The 17,146-nt window shown below is 39.9% G+C and overlaps 1 protein-coding gene across 4 annotated transcripts in view; it reads left to right on the top strand.

Annotated features, from left to right (window-relative positions):
- The window catches only part of L3MBTL3 (L3MBTL histone methyl-lysine binding protein 3), a 123,392-nt gene that overhangs the window by 42,216 nt on the left and 64,030 nt on the right, over nucleotides 1-17,146 (top strand). For all 4 annotated transcript variants that reach the window (XM_023730215.1, XM_023730223.1, XM_023730205.1 and 1 more), the window contains 3 exons: nucleotides 9,822-9,957; nucleotides 11,406-11,497; nucleotides 14,594-14,745. In XM_023730215.1, the coding sequence (XP_023585983.1) occupies nucleotides 9,822-9,957; nucleotides 11,406-11,497; nucleotides 14,594-14,745 (380 nt within the window). The remainder of the gene's footprint in view (nucleotides 1-9,821; nucleotides 9,958-11,405; nucleotides 11,498-14,593; nucleotides 14,746-17,146) is intronic.

Below are 17,146 nucleotides of genomic sequence, written 5' to 3'. Positions count from 1 at the left end.
ACATATATATACATATACACGTATGTGTATGTTTATGCATATATGTATATGTATGTATGTTTAGAGATTTATTTCAAGGAAATGGCTCACACAGTTGTGGAGACTGGCAACTCCTAAATCCATAGGTCACATGTCAGGCTGGAGGCTTCTTACAAGTCTCATGGTTGTAGGGGCTGACAGACCCAAAATGGGCAGGTCAAGTGACAGACTCTAGCTCATGGGACTCCAGGAGCTGGCAAATCGCAATATCTGAGGGTCAGGCAGCAAGCAGGCTTCTCGCTCACATCCCAAATACTGGAGGTCAGAGGATGACGAGTGGGATGCAGGATTGAGAGAAGGCAAGCTTTGCAGAACATCCATATATATTGGCTGAAGGCCACGCCCCCAAGGAAACTCCCCTTGCAATTGATTGGCTGCTCGTGTCCAGTCACAAAATGGAGGATAATTATGTAATATCTGCCTAACCACTGAGAATCATGGCTTAGCCAAGGTGACACATAGCCTTAACCATCATGGTCCACCTTTTGTCAATTTGGCACCTGTATACATCTTCTTAAACAATACATAATCTCTAAATAAAGCAACTATAAAGTCATACCTACAGCTAACATGCGTACAACCAAAAATGTGCAAGCCCTGTTTACATCTTATATTTTATAATAAGTAATGGAATAAGGGAGAGAAGAAAACAAAAATTCGGCGTGTGTGTGTATATATATATCAGTACACACACTGACACACATAAAACAAAACGGAAGAAATATTAAAAACAGTTATAGTCCTCCTTTCTGCAGCTGTTCACGTAGTTGCAGCTGGTATTAGAACTGTCGTCTTCCACCATCCATTCTGTTATTCCCTTCACCCTCAGCAAGCACCTCAGCTGGTTGTGGTTCTTTGCCTGATGAGGTGACCCAGACCTTCATTCCTGGAGGTTCTGGGCCATTAGTAGTCATGTTGGAATTGGGTTGCTATAGTTTTCCATTGACTTTAACACAGGGTATGGTAGTACTAAGAGACGTCCTATGGGATCTCCCATATTCCAGACATACTCTTCTTTACCTCCATTATGTAATATCAATCCAATTTCCCCTTGGTAATTAGAATCAGTCACACCAATCAATATGGTAACTCCCTTCTTTGCCTGTTAATTCAGAGCCATGAGGAGCCCAAAGTGGCCAGGTGTCATTCTTAAAATTCCAGTTCAGTGGGGTCAGTGTTGTGTCTCCTGGTGGAAGCATTCCTCCCTTTGGAACCAAGACTTCTAGACCACCAGAGCATAGGATCATGGGGACTGTCTTAGTTATCTAGTGCTGCTATCACAGAAATACCACAAGTGGATGGTTTTAACAAAGAGAGGTTTATTTCCTTACAGTAAAGTAGGCTTTAAGTCCAAATTCAGGGTGTCAGCTCCAGGGGAAGGCTTTCTCTCTCTCGGCCTTGTCACCAGGGTTCCCCCAGACTAGGAGCTTCTTGGTGCTGGGACCCTGGTCCAAAGGACGTGCTCTGCTCCTGGCACTCCTTTCTTGATGGTATGAGGTCCCCAACTCTCTGCTTGTTTCTCTTTCCTGTTATCTCTTGAGAGATAAAAGGTGGTGCAGGCCACACCCCAGGGAAACTCCCTTTACATTGGATCAGGGATGTGACCTGGGTAAGGGTGGTGTTACAATCCCACCCTAATCCTGTTTAACATAAAATTACAATCACAAAATGAAGGCCAACCACACAATTCTGGGAATCATGACCTAGCCAAATTGATATACACATTTTTGGGGGGACATAATTCAATCCATGACAGGAACAGAAAGCAAAAATCTTGCGAGTGGGTCACTAGGAGTAATAGTGGTGCCACTCCTGCTTCCACCCCTTGATTCCTGGACTCATGAATCCTGGCTATGGGAGAAATAGTACCATATATTGGATACTGGTTTAGAGCTCATATACCCGGAGAACATTGCCCCAACACTGCAAGGTATTGCCACCTAGCTGGTGCCATAATTGTGTCTTTAGAAAGCCATTCCATCATTCTGTCAAGCTAGCTGCTTCAGGATGATGGGCAACATGGTAGGATCAATGAATTCAATGAGCGTGGACCCATTAACTCACTTCATTTGCTGTGAAGTGATTTCCTTGATCTGAGGCAGTGTTGTGTACCATGAAGGTGAATAAACATTCTGTTAAGTCCACAGATGTTAGTGTTGGCAGAACCTTTGTGTACATGGAAGCCAAATCTGTATCCAGAGTGTCTGTCCCAGTGAGAACAAAAAGCTGCCCTTCCACGATGGAAGTGGTCCAGTGTAATCAACCTGCCACCGGGTTGCTAGCTGATCACACCTAGGAATGGTGCCATATTGGGGACTCAGTTTTGGTCTCTGCTGCTTGCAGATTGGGCACTCAGCAGTGGCTATAGCCAAGTCAGCCTTGGTGACTTGTTCATGACTTTGTTCATGAATCCATTGAGCAATGACAGGAGTGACTGGGGAAACAGACTTTCTGGTATTCATAGAACGCACCATCCTATCAACTTGATTATTAAAATCCTCCTAACCCTTTGGTGAGCATTCACATGAGAAACACTAATATTTGTACTTCTTTGGCCCATTCAGAGAGGTCTGTCCACATGGCTCTTCCCCGTACTACCTTGTTACCAATTTTCCGATCATGTTCCTTCGAAGTACCTAGCCATCTAGCCAAACCACTGGCCACAGCCCATGGATCAGTATACAGTCACACATCTGGCCATCTCTCCTAAGCAAAATGAACAGCCAGGTGTACTGATTGAATTTCTGCACACCAGGAGGATTTCCCTTCACCACTGTCATTCAGGGAGGTCCCAGAAAGGGGCTGCACTGCTGCCACTGTCCACTTCTGAGCAGTGCCTGCGTATCTCACAGAACCATCTGTAAACCAGGTGGGAGTTTTCTCTTCCTCAGTTAACTATCTTAAGGATCATCATAATGAGACCATGAGTGCAGACTGAGAGAAGGAAGGTGATGTGATGGGAATGTGGACCATGCGGAATTTTAACTACTTTCTCATGTAACTTACTTGAGCCTTCAGGTCCTGCTTGAGCCCGATCTTGTATGTATGTACCACTCCCATTTAATAATGGAGTGCTGCTGTGTGTGTCCAACTTTACAGCTCTGTGGTTCAGACAACACCCAGTTCATGATGGGCATCTCAGGCCACATACTGACTTGGTGGCCCATGGTTAAGCTTTCAAAGTCTACTATGGCCCAATAACAAGCTAAAAGCTGTTTCTCAAAAGGAGACTAGTTACCTGCAGAGAGGATAGCAGAGCGTTGCTACAAGATCCTAAAGGCCTGCATTTGATTCACCAATAGGGGCCTGCCAAAGACTTCCAAACAGCATCTCTGCCACCGACATTTCAAGAATGATTAGATCAGCTGAATTGTATGGCCCAAGTGATAAAGCATCTTGCATGGCAGCCTGAACCTGTTGCAGAGCTTCTTGTATTCTAGATCCCACTCAAAACCAGCAGCTTTTCAAGTCACTTGGTAAATAGGCTGGAGTAGCACACCCAAATGAGGGGTATGTTGCCTCCTGTTATGGATTGACTTGTGTACCCCAAAAATGTATGTCAACTTGGCTAGGCCATGGTTCCCAGTATTGTATGGTTGTCTTCCATTTTGTGATCTGATGTGATTATCCTGTGTGTTATAAATCCTAACGTCTATGATGTTAATGAGGCAGGATTAGAGGCAGTGTTGTTAAGGAGGCAGGATGCACTCTACAGGATTAAGTTTTATCATGAGTCAATGTCTTTTGAGATATAAAAGAATCAAGCAGAGGATAGGGACCTCGTACCACCAAGAAAGAAGAGCTGGGAGTGAACGCATCCGTTGGACCCAGGGTACCTGCGCTGAGAAGCTCTTAGACCTGGGGAAGATTGATGACAAGGAGCTACATACAGAGATGACAGAGAAAGCATTCTCTGGAAGCTGGTGCCCTGAATTCAGACTTCTAGCCTCCTAGACTGTGAGAGAATGAATTCCTGTTTGTTAAAAGTCATCCGCTTATGGAATTTCTGTTATAGCAATGCTAGATAACTAAGACACCTCCAAGTCCAAAGAGGCACACCAGGCATTGCACCTCCTTTTTAGTTGTAAGAGGGACCCGATGTAACAACTTATCTTTGACTTTAAAAGGAATATTTTGACATGCCCCATGCCACTGTACCCCTAGAAATTTCACTAAGGTGGAAGGTGCCTGAATTTTTGTTGTAGTTGGCTTACCAATAAGTCTAGAATCATTGATACTTCTTCCTTACTGGGTCCAATCAGCATACCATCATCAGTGTAATGGACCAGTGTGACATCTTGTGGAAGGGAATGGTGATCAAGGTCCCTGAGACTCAATTATGACATAGGGCTAGAGAGTTGGTATAACTCTGAGGCAGGACAGTGAAGGTGTATTGCTGGCCTTGCAAGCTGAAGGCAAACGGCTTTTGTTGTTCTTTCAAAACCAGAATAAAAAAAAGGCATTGGCTAGATCAGTAGTTGCATATTAGGTACCAGGAAATGTATTAATTTGCTAAAGCAGTGAAACCACATCTGGAACAGCAGCTACAATTGGAGTCGCTGCCTGGTTTTCGATAATCCACTGTTGTTCTCCAAGATCCATTTGGTTTTTTGCACAGGCCAAATAGGCAAGTTAAATGGGGATGTGGTGGGAATCACCACCCTTACATCCTTCAAGTTCTTGATGGTGGCACTAATCTCTGCAATCCCTCCAGGAATATGGTATTGCTTTTGGTTTATTATTTTCCTAGATAGGGGCAATTCTAATGGCTTCCACTTGGCTTTTCCTAACTTAATATAGCCCTTACTCCATTTTTCAGGGATCCAGTGTGGGGGTTCTGCTAGTTGCTGAGTATATCTATTCCAATTATGCATTCCTGAACTGGAGAGATCATTACAGAATGGGTTGCTGGGTCCACTGGACCTACTGTGAGACAGACATGAGCTAAGACTCCATTAATAACCTGACCATCATACACCCCCACCTCTAACTGTTAAGCCACAGTGACAATTTTGCATCTCCTGGAATTAATGTCAGTTCAGAGCCAGTATCCAGTAATCCCTGAAAAGTATGATTATTTCCTTTTCCACAGTGAACAAGCATTCGCATAAAAGGTCATAGATCCCTTTGGGGAAGACTGGGACAGTATAAATTTTTGATAATGTAATGGGGTCCTTCCTCAAGGGGACTTGGCCTCCATTTCATTCAAGGAATTGTGGGTCTGTAAACTGGCTCACGTCTGGGAGTTGTTTGAGGGGCCGTGACTCTATTCTGGTAATTCAAGTTAGACTGCCACTGACCTGACTTAGAATCCTTCTGCTTGCACAGATCAGGTAAATATTTATTAGATTTCCCGTCTGTTTTACTTCTATGGACACCATGACTAAGTAGCCAATGCCATATTTCCACACGAGTCAGTCTATGCTGATTACTGCTTTTGACTCTTCTGTCCATTATGATAATCACTGTACCTTGTCTTTTGTTAAATGCTGCCACTTGGCCCCTGCCACCACGGGGTACAATCAACCCAATGGTAGTTAGGTGCCTTGATTCAGTTAGGGAAGTTCCTACTGTCAAATATGACTTACATAAAATAGCAATCGGCAATCTTCAAGGATGCTTGGCCTCCCTTCACAAATTTGTACCTCACCTTTGTGGTAAAAGGTGTGTTCTCTGGGCACTGCATGGGTGGGTCTGTGATTCCAACCTGATAAATCCTCTCTAACATGCCAGTTTCCCTAAGCCTTTGGATACCTTCTTCTACAGCATACCAAGGTAGGTCTGGCATTTCAGCTTGATTTAATGTAGGCTACCGTTTAATCTGTGCTTCACTAGACCAACTCAATAAACTATTAGATCCTTTTCTAACTTCTTGAGCTGCAGCATTGAATGAAGATTCTGTGATTAGTGGGCCCCTATCAATAAACTCAGACTGGTCCAACTTTATTTTCCTTGCACCATTAGCCCACACCTTTAGTATCTATTCCCATACATATTCCCCAGGTTTCTGTTTGTGTATATTAGAAAAATCAAGCAGTGCTTTTGGAGTGTAGGTACCTCCTCCTGGGTCATATTTTTTATTTCACCTCTTGGGGCTCACTCAGACTTAAGTCTAGTTACAGATTTAGAAGCAAAAACAGGTGGTGGGATTGGGTTCTGGGTACATCAGCAATGTCTTATAAGGCATCTGCCTCAGTGCTGCCCCAGGTGACATATCAGACAAAGACTCTTCAGGCACAGCTGGGTTAATCTCATCAGATGGGGGTAGAAGGGACAATGATTTTACTGGGGAGGGTGGCTTAGCAGACAAAGATGGAGTAATCTTTTCAGATGGGAGTTAGAGGGCTGTCTGTTGGCAGAAGTTATTCAACAGAATTTAGGGACTAAGTGTCCCCAGCTTCTTGATTGTCTGCCTATATGTCCCCATCCCAAGTTTCAGGATTCCAATTCAGTTGGCATTGTAATTCAGCCACTCTTACAGTAAGACTCTGAGTTTGGTTTTCAGCAATATCAGCTCTATTACTGCAAGAAATCAGGCTTTCTTTTAGGGCACAAGTGGCAATTTTCAGGTCTTGTATGTGGTGTTTCAGCTGTGACTCTGAAGCTTTGAGCTTGCCCCTTTCTTTCACTACTTTGTCTAGTGAAAGTAGGATCAACTAGCCAGATTCTCACTCTGACAGTATTGTAAAAAAGTATCAAATATGCAGTCACCCAGAGCCTTGGTGGTAGTATTTTGTGTCTTTCTATTGCCACCTCATGCCATGGATTAACAGTGCTCTCTTTACTACTGGAGACAGAGGCATCAGCACCCTTAAGACTAGCTGGACCTAAGAACCAATTCAGAAAACTCATGCTTACAATTTTGTTCCTCTAGAATCACTCTCAGTACCAAATTCAGGCTTAGTTATCTAGTGTTGCTATAACAGAAGTACCACAAGTGAGTGGCTTTAACAAACAAATTTATTTTCTCACAGTTTAGGAGGCTAGAAGTCCGAATTTAGGTTGCCAGCTCTAGGGGAAGGCTTTATCTCTCTGTTGCCTCTGGAAGAAGGTTCTTGTCTCTCCTAGGCAATCTTCATGTAGCTTGGCATCTTTCTTTCCCCATTTCTGTTTCCTTAAACTACTCCTTTTATATTTTGTAAGCTATTGACTCAAGACACACCCTACACTAATCATATCATTAACATAACAAAGACAACCCATTTCCAAATGGATTATAACTACAGGTTTACAGGTTAGAATTTACAACACATATTTTGGGGGGACATAATTCAGTCCATAACAGACATGTAGGATGGAGAGCCCAGTACATAGTGTTTTCTTTCTTAGCACTCTTCAGTAGACAAGTGCAGCATAGGTGGATACGTGTGTTGATGGGATTTTGCCAGTCACATGTTTTGAAAAGGACCGAAAAACCTATTGTTGTTGAGGTGATTCCAACTCATAGTGAACCTGTAGGACAGAGTAGACCTGCCCCATAGGGTTTCCAAGGAGCTGCTGGTGGATTCAAACTACTGACCTTTTGGTTAGCAGCCATATCACTTAACCACTGTGTTACCAGGGCTCCTTTGGAAAGGACATCAGGACAGAAATCTAGAAATGTTGTTAAATGTTTAAGAAATTACTAGAGAAGGATGATTTAGGGTGAGGGAAGCTGATAAGGAGAAAGTAGAAGGATAAATTTGAGATACTAGAATTTTCACTGAGGTTGAAGAAGAGGTGTATTGGGAGTCACTGGGTTAGCAAAACTGGAAGAAAAGAATGATGTCTTCATCGGGCTGGATGTTTTTGTTTAATACTTACAAGGCAAGCAGCTCCTGATGGGGATAAGATCCATGTGAGTGTATATTTGAAGTGGAGAGGAAATGAGGGAGCAAAGAAGTCAGGGCATTGGGTGAGTCATCCTTGCCCGTGATGACACTACTCAGGATGGAAAGCAAGAGGGCAAGCAGGGCTTAAGTGTTTCATGAGTGAGCGAGGACGTTTGGAAGGTTAGCATGTGGGATGTTGAGCAGGAGAGATAGTGCAGCCACGTGGCATGGCCTCAAGTGGAGCAGAGCCGAGAACAGTCCTTGGAGTAAGCCCTCCTCAGTCCTCTGGGGGATAGGTGTGGGAGAATGAGCAGCCTCCACTTGAGGGAAGGCTTGAGAGGGACAAGCCAGGTATGTCTGGGCAAGGAAGTCAAAGTTGTAGCAGATTATTCACCAAAGTATAGAGTTCTGGAGAGCATAAGGCATAGTAGAGAGAGTGGGGTGGGGGGGAATGCAGAGAGAGATTGATTCAAGGAAACAGAAGGTCAGAGCAGTATGACCACAAGGAGACTAGAGGGATAAATTACTGAATGGGCTTATTTTGTAGGCATTGACCAGAGATACCTGTGTAAAAGGCAGGGTAGAATTGGCTAGCTGTAAGGCTTGCAAGAGAAGCAGCCAGCTTCCGTTTGGCATGGGGTAGAGATGGAACATCGGACAGCCACCTCCCCTTCTTGAGAGACTGCGGTTCCCAAGGATTTTCCCAACAGAGAGACTCTAGATTCTGGGGGAGTCAGCTATTTTTTTCCCCCTAAATTTTAAAAGTAATTGTGAATTTTATGTAAGTAATACACATCATACATTCTAACTGAAAGAATAATATATGAGATACAGTGTAAAAAGTTTGTCATTCCATCTTTGTCCCTCTTATCTCACTGCCACTTCCCAAAATAAGTCATTGTTAATAGTTTGGCCTATATCCTTCCAGATTTTTTTTTAATGTATGTATGTATATATAAATGTACACACATTATATGTAAACATACATGTATATATGTGTACATATATGTGCATGTGTAAATATGTGTGTATAAATACATGTTTATTTGTATAACTATATACATATATATGTATATATATATACAGATGCAGAAATACACATATGGACTCATGTACATTTTTCTCATAAACTGACCTGTACAATACAGTTTGTTCTGCCACTTGAATTTTAACAATGTAGAGAGCTTTCCATGACAGTAGCAGTGCAGCTGCCCCATTATTTTTGCATTATTAATTGCTCTGGCTCTGTGCTCTAGTCTCAAGCATCTTCCCAGGCTTCTGCAATATAGGTGCTCGAGGAGTGCTTAGAGGTCTGATGTGTGTGCTTCCACTTGAACACATCTGCTGTGCTGGCATTGAGGCTAGTAGGAGGAAGATTCACAGGCTAAGCCTTCTCTCTAAGAGATTGGGGGAGACCTTTTCTTTCTTTCTTTTCTGTTCTTTCTTTCTCCAAACCCAGCTACTTGTAGAGAGGAGACTCTGTTAGCCTCTCTCCATCTCTCCACCAGCCTTGGTCTGGACAAATAGACCGCCAGGTGCTGAGTTTATAAAAGGACAGAGAGCTGGCATTCAGACAGTGGCCAGCAGAGCGTCCACTCGGGGACCTTGCTGGAGCTGTCTGCAGTGTGCTGGTCTGGCTGTTTCTTTGCTGGCTGTCCTTGGTGTGACACAAGTTGTTTCAGTAAAGGGAATGGAGAGGATGTGTCTGTGGGAAAACTATTCTTTGCCACATATCTGTGTGCTTCTAATGTAGCTGGGGATGTTGCTAGAATACTGTAGCTCAGCTCTTCCCAATATAATGGCCTTTGCTTTTAGATTTTGTAATTTGGTTGGTTTTGCTGCTTTTAAGGCAGGTGATTTGGTTAACATAGGTTGTATCATACCTGATACTCATGTTACTATATTTTGTTTATGTACATGAATATTCTGTTTCGTTTTCTTTAATTAATCAACCTGCTTTACCTATTGCAGGTTTGTGGATACCGGATAAAGCTCCACTTTGATGGGTATTCTGATTGCTATGACTTCTGGGTAAATGCAGATGCTCTGGATATTCACCCAGTTGGGTGGTGTGAGAAAACTGGCCATAAACTTCATCCACCAAAAGGTGTTGTCACTTTTTTGTTTTATATTTTGAATTCAGTAAAAACTAGTTTTCTTACATGCTAATTTAGAATTTTTAAAAATTCAGATTCTGTGATAATTCAGATGGGCCCAAATTCAAGCTTATTGTTCATAAAGGAAAAAAAAAAAAGTTTATGAAAGTGAAAGAAATTTAAAAAGTAGACTTCTACTTAAGAGAATAAACTGTGTTTATATATTTGCATATAAAACATTTGCATGATATTTAATTTTTGTTACAAATAACATTTAGCCACAGATTTTTGTTTTTATTTTACATATATATCCTTGAAAAAACTTACTTAAAAAAATTATTGCTTTTGAACAGTTTGTTTACTGGTATTTAAGTATATAGAAAATCCTGACAAGTAATGTATTTAATTTACTAATCTTAATATTTAGGACTTTGGAAAGGAGACTATAACACTAGAATAACCAATACCATCTTTTTCAGTCTATCACTGATATGTTTAATACTATCTGAACTTCTTCATTTTTAACTTAGTGTATACAGTATGGCTGTTTTCTTGATGTAAACAAAATTAGGTTACTAGTTTGATAGTTTTTGGCCTATGTCAGGGATATTGTTTTTTAATGAGCTAGCTATCCCTTGGTCTCTGAGTGAAAAATTAATGGTAGAATGATGTTTGCAGAGGGCCCAAGGATTAAATAAAAACACATAGGAAAGATGAGGGTGAAAAAAGGAAAGCTGTGAGCCTTTCTATAAATTGAACTCATATGTTGTGAGTTATTGACTGTTCTTTCCATGCGACCTTTTGGACTTTAGTGGAAGAAGCGAGCACATTCGCAGATTAAATAAAATGCTCAAATTCCTTTTATAAGGAAATGTTGGCTTTAATGATACTCTGAAAATTAAGACAAGGACATTTCCCTTATTGTAATTTGCCACCGTGCTTACTTCATAATCCTTGATTTGCCATTCTGGCAGTGATAAAAAAAGATTTTATCTGTTTACTACTGTTTCCCGCCCCCCCCCAACTTCCCACTTGTTTCTGCAAGCTAGTCTCTCAAAACAGAACATATGAAGGAAAAATAAAGAATTTGACTACTCTAGTTCACTAGTTTACTGCTGAGGAATTCTACCTAAATACTGATAGAAATAGCTTGGTATTAAAAACAAGTGTGCCTAGGTGTACTATGTATTTGCTTTCTTACTCATTTTCTTAATATCCATTATTATTCATTCAGAATTGAAAAAAATAGTACAATTTATTAAAAATAAGATCCCATATGTAAAACTATAATCAAAACTAAACAATAAGTTATACTTTGATTATTTAAAAAAAAAAAAATCACTTGGTGGCCTGATTTGGAGATGTACATGTAGGAGTTAACAGATAAAAGTGGGAGTGGAAAACGAAGTCTAAAATGCTTTGATATTTCTCTAAGTCTCTTGCTGTGTGCTTCCTCTAGGATATAAAGAAGATGAATTTAATTGGCAGACCTATCTTAAGACATGCAAAGCTCAAGCTGCTCCCAAGTCATTATTTGAAAATCAGAACATAGTAAGTATATGCAAAATACTCTGTCTTTCAAAGGAGGTGATTTGTGAGTGCTTTGTCGGATAAATTACAGGTGATAACAAGGAACTGTAATATATTTTATTGCTTTGGTAAATAGAATAGTCTTGTTGTTGTTAGGTGCCAACGAGTGGGTTCCAACTCACGGTGACCCTGTGTACAACAGAACAAAACACTGACTGGTCCTGTGCCATCCTCACAATTGTTGCTGTGTTTGAGAACATTGTTGGAACCACTGTGTCACTCTGTCTTATTAAGGGTCTTCCTCTTTTTCACGGACCCTCTCTACTTTAGCAAGCATGATGTCCTTCTCTAGGGACTGGTCCCTCCTGATAACATGTCCAAAGTATGTGAGACAAAGTCTCGCCGTCCTCACTTCTAAGGAGCAAGCATCTGGCTGTACTTCTTCCCAGACAGATTTGTTTGTTCTTCTGGCAGTGCATGGTATATGCCAACACCAGAATTTGAAGACATAAGATGACATAATGCAGATTTGCAGATCTGCTGCGAAAGACTTCTTTAAAGTGTTAAAAAGCAAAGATGTCACCTTGAGGGCTAAGGTACACCTGACTCAAGCCACGGTATTTTCAGTTGCTTCAAATGCATTTGAAAGCTGGACAATGAATAAGGAAGACCGAAGAAGAATTGATACCTTTAAATTCTAGTGATTGATGCCTTTGAATCTTCTATTAATTATACTTTAAAATTAGTTTAAAATCCTCATGAATAAATATCTTTCCTATAGCCGTGTCATGGTTTTATCTTTTTTTATTGAATGGTGGGAGGTAGCATAATGCAAAACCTAGGTCTAATTTACAATTAAGGTACATAAACAGTAAGTTTTCTGGGATATTTTATTGTCACCTATTGAAGACTGTTGTTTATATGTGATTCACTCAGTGAAATAAATGTAGACCTATTTAGATTTACATCCAAGACATAGCTAGAGACTATGATTAACCTTCACTCCAGCTTACAGCTTTATTTTGCAGTGTAACAGAAGCAAAGTCTGGATATATATGTATTTTCTGTTTCTTGGGCTGTATTCCTACTTTCCATTACATGTTCCTCTGTTGGTATCTCTGAGGGGACCCAACAAGTTACAGTTCTTTGCCCAGATTCTGATCTAATTGGAATGAAGAAAAGAAACCAAGTGGATGAAAAACTAAAATATCATCTGTTTAACTCAAAAGGGCTAGGTTAGAAAACATGGCCTGTATCTGCAGAAAAGTGAGCTTCTTGATTCTGAGCCCAAGAGTTTAAGAGATTTTCTGTCCCCTTCTCTCCATGGCCCCCACACCACGCCCAAGGAGCTCTGGACTGTGGCAGACCTGCCCTCCTAAAAGTAGCAGAGTAGAAATCACATGCCTTGCAGGCCAGTTTACCTCAAGACTGTTGACCAGTTCCTCCCGTCACATTTATCAGTCAGGTTAACAGTGAGTGAGAGGGTGGCAAGAGGCCAGAAATGTTTCACTAGTGCATTTCCCTCCAAATGGAAATAAATACCAGGAGTGGGGAAAAACCATCTCTCTCACTCCATATACCCTCCATTGGGAAAACTATATTAACCAGTTGTTGGGAGGACATCAGTCCGACAGGTGCGTTCCCTGATCAAATTGACCATAAACAACAATTGAATTAGAGAACTGAAGAGGAGTGCGTGTGTGCGCACGCTTGCATGTGCTTTATTAATGGAGATAATGTGCTAGATTATTATTTTAAAATACCTTAATTGAGAGGATAGCTTAATTTCTGAAATATAAATTCTGCGTCGTCAGCAGGTCTTCTTTGTCGAGTTTCACCCCAGGGAGGAGGGTCAGTTAGGTGGAAATGTAGCAGCCTGCTGTTGCTGCTCTAAGTTTCCTAATCCCTGTTTGGTTCTCTGATGATGAGTTCCATCAGGGATTTGATTACCTGCCTTGAACCGTCTTCTTAAATTCTCTGCATTACTAGCATACAACTTAATCTTGGGCTGTGAGTTCAGTATCCAAGAGGCAGTTAATTTTCTATTTCTAGGTGTGTCTATCTCCAGATACTCAAATATTGATGGTCAGAACTTTGATAGGTAATTTCAGGATTTATACGTATAGTGAAGATTTCTGGGTAGCATTAGTGCCTATTCCTTCAATTCAGATAGGACTTAGTCTGACTTATGCATTCGTAATTGTATAATTACAGTTAAACAGATAACATCTGTTTGCTTAAGGTAGTTAGAATAGCGTCTGTATACGTCAGTCTGAACAGCAGGATTTTTTTAAGAAGGGTAGACATAATTTGTAATGAATTAGGATCAGAATAATCGCTACCCAAGTCTACTACTCTTAGATTAGGATATTTTGCCTCATAAAAGATTATAAGGAAAGTTCAGATTTTATTGTACCTCAAACACTAACCCTTATTGAACTTTTATTGTTTCAGTTCCAAGTGACTGATAATCTGTGGATTTCCTTAAATTACAGACTATTTTTTTGAATGGCTGTATATATAAACAGTTGGGTTTTGTTTTTTTTTTTTTTTTTTTTTGCTGCTATTGTGAATAAGAAGTGTCTGTAATGTTAAGTAAAAGTTGAAGTAATAAGTTGCAGCCTTTCCTATACGAAGATGACCTACTTTCAGTAGAGCAGTCTTTGAGAGATCTTTTCAGAAATGGGAGTGAATTTGTAATACTGACTCATGCACATTTTTAACCTGATTAAGTGCATATTTTGTTTGAAGTGATTTTCATTGTTAAGTCTATAATCAAGGAAATGAAGGGGAAAAAGTGAAATATGTGGTGGATAAAACTTGGCTAACTAGTATAGTCTTCTAAGGTACGAAAACATGCTTAAATTAATTATTTTGAACTTTGTGAGGTTGTGAATGTTTTAGTTTTGAGCCCAGATAGTTGATTGGGTGTAGCAGTAGGGCATTTGTTTTATTGTTTCTTGTTGGAAAGTGACCGTGCTGTGAAATTGGCACACAATTTTTAAATTATATGAATACAGTGATGGATGCAGGGCTTTGAGCAGGAGGTACAGGGAGGGTGGACATCTTGCTGTTAAGTGTGTGCTCATTTCTAATTAAATCTGTGTGTTTTTGTAGACAGTGATCCCATCAGGCTTTCGAGTTGGAATGAAGCTTGAAGCTGTAGACAAAAAGAACCCTTCATTCATCTGTGTTGCTACGGTAACAGATATGGTGGACAATCGTTTCCTGGTGCATTTTGACAACTGGGATGAGAGCTATGACTATTGGTGAGACATTTTCCATTGGTGTACACTTTTTTTAATTTAATGTTTATACAAGTAAACTAAGTACATGGTTTTAAACCAACAATAATGCAGAGCTTATAACAAAGAATAACAGTACTTTGCCTGACCCTTTCCTATTCCAGATTTTTAACTGTTTACCTGTTCCATATAGCATGTATTTCGGGGGTGGGGGGAGGTTACATAAACAAATTAAGCAAATTCTACATGTACAATTCAATGACATTGATTATATTCTTTAAGTTTTACATCCATTCTCACTGTCCTTTTCCAAATTATTCCACTACTGTTAAGATAAACTCACTGCCTCCTAAGGTTCTCATCTGACCTTTCGAGTTGCTATTGTCAAATTGATCCCATGTAGGTAATCTTTAAAAGAGCACAATGCTCAAGGCAGACAGTCTTTACTAATTAAGTTAAACTATTGCTTGGTTTAAAGATGGCTTCAGGGGATAGTTCTGGTTTAAAGTTTAAAGATTGCATCAGAGCAAGTTTCAGGGAATCATCCAACCTCAGTAGCTCCAGAATGACTGAATTCCATGAAAATTTGAAATTCTGTTTCACATTTCTCCCCTGTTGTCCAGGATTCTTTTACAGGTTCTTTGATCAAAATGTTCAGTAATGGTAGCCTGGTATCATCCAGTTCTTCTGATCGCATGACAGAGGAGGCAGTTAGACATGCATTGCAGTTCCTCCTCTGATTCCCGACTTTCCTTCTTCCTCTGCTGCTTTCGGCAAATAGAGACTGATTTTTGTGCCCTCGTGACTGTTTGCACTACACAAACAAGTAGGAGATAGAGCAGAAACACTAAAAACAATATAAGGTCCATATGGCTTATATATCTAAATAACATCCTTCATTTCAACTTTATGGTTTGTATTTTAATTGACTTCCCTATTATAGAGGAGCCCTGGTGGGGCAGTAGTTAAGAGCTACGGCGAGCTATGGCTGCTAACCAAAAGATTGGCAGTTCAAATCCATCAGCTGCTCCTTGGAAACTTTATTGGACAGTTCTCCTCTGTCCTAAGGGTCACTATGAGTCGGAATCGACTTGATGGCAACAGGTTTGTTTGTTTTTTTTTATTATAGAAGTGAGGTTTAATTCTTAGACACTCTACATTCCCAACATGTGCATGTATGCACAGACTCACACTTTCACCCTCATTTGGGGTGCCTTGTATCATTTTCTAGGAAATTATTTTAAGCTTCCTTTCATGTTTTTGGAAACCCTGGTGGTGTAGTGGTTAAGAACTACATCTGCTAACCAAAAGATAGGCAGTTCAAATCCACCAGACTGTCCTTGGAAACTCTGTGGGACAGTTCTACTCTGATCTATAGGTCACTATGGGTCGGAATCAACTTGACAGCAGTGGGTTTTTTTTTTTTCCCCCATATTTTTATGCCCAGTAGCTAATTTAACCAGTCATAATGTACACATACCTATGTATCAATTGAACATTGTTTTTAATTCTTTCAGTTTTTAGATATACTGCATAAAGTGGTAGGAGTAACATTTATAAAATTATATAATTATAAAATAATTATCATAATTAAAGCCCTCATATTTGATTAAACATTTGAAATAATTGTTTTCCATACCTAGTTCATGCTCAGTGATTGCTATGATTCAGTTTCCTGTTGAAAGGTACTTCTGAAGTATTCTTTATAGAGAACAGTTTTTGGTGTGGGAAAATTTGAGAAAAGTACCAAATATCTTTATAAAATGTGGCTAATGTTATAGCATCAGGTAAATATCTCAAATATTGTTAAATTTCAGGGAAGCTTATTTCTTGACCTTAATTTTTAGTATGTGTATAAAGTATAGGCAAGTAGTTATATTACATCATACAGAGTCAAGTACTTTTTAACATTTTTGTGTATTCCCGCCAAACTTTATTCTGTAAAGCAGAATATGTCTTCATAGGTTATCTTTGTATTCAGTTTGCAATACGGAATTTCTGTTGAAACATAGACAATTTCAAACATATACAAAAGTAGAAAGAGTAATACAGTGATCCTCATACAGCTATCAGCACCAACAATTATCAGTTTATTTCCAATCTTGTTTCCTCTGTATTCCTACCCTTATAATCTGAGCTCCATCTATGAATATTTCTGTACATAACTTGTAAAGATAGGAGTTCTTTTTCTATTTTTTTAAATACAGCTACAATGTTATTATCGTACTTACACATTTTCCCCAATTATATTTTTTTGTTTGTTTGATGGCTTTAGATTCAAATAAGGTGCACACATTCTGACACATGTGTTGTAAAGACACACAGTACATTAATGTGTCTCTTATATCTCTTCTGACTTATAGGTCCCTATCTATTTTTTTCTTTCCTTCCTTTAATTTTCATTGAAGAAGCCAGGTTATTTGTT

This window comes from Trichechus manatus, unplaced genomic scaffold (assembly GCF_000243295.1).
Source record: "Trichechus manatus latirostris isolate Lorelei unplaced genomic scaffold, TriManLat1.0 scaffold00002, whole genome shotgun sequence".
Classification (NCBI taxonomy): Eukaryota; Metazoa; Chordata; class Mammalia; order Sirenia; family Trichechidae; genus Trichechus; species Trichechus manatus.
This window is presented reverse-complemented; position numbering and strand designations above follow the sequence as displayed.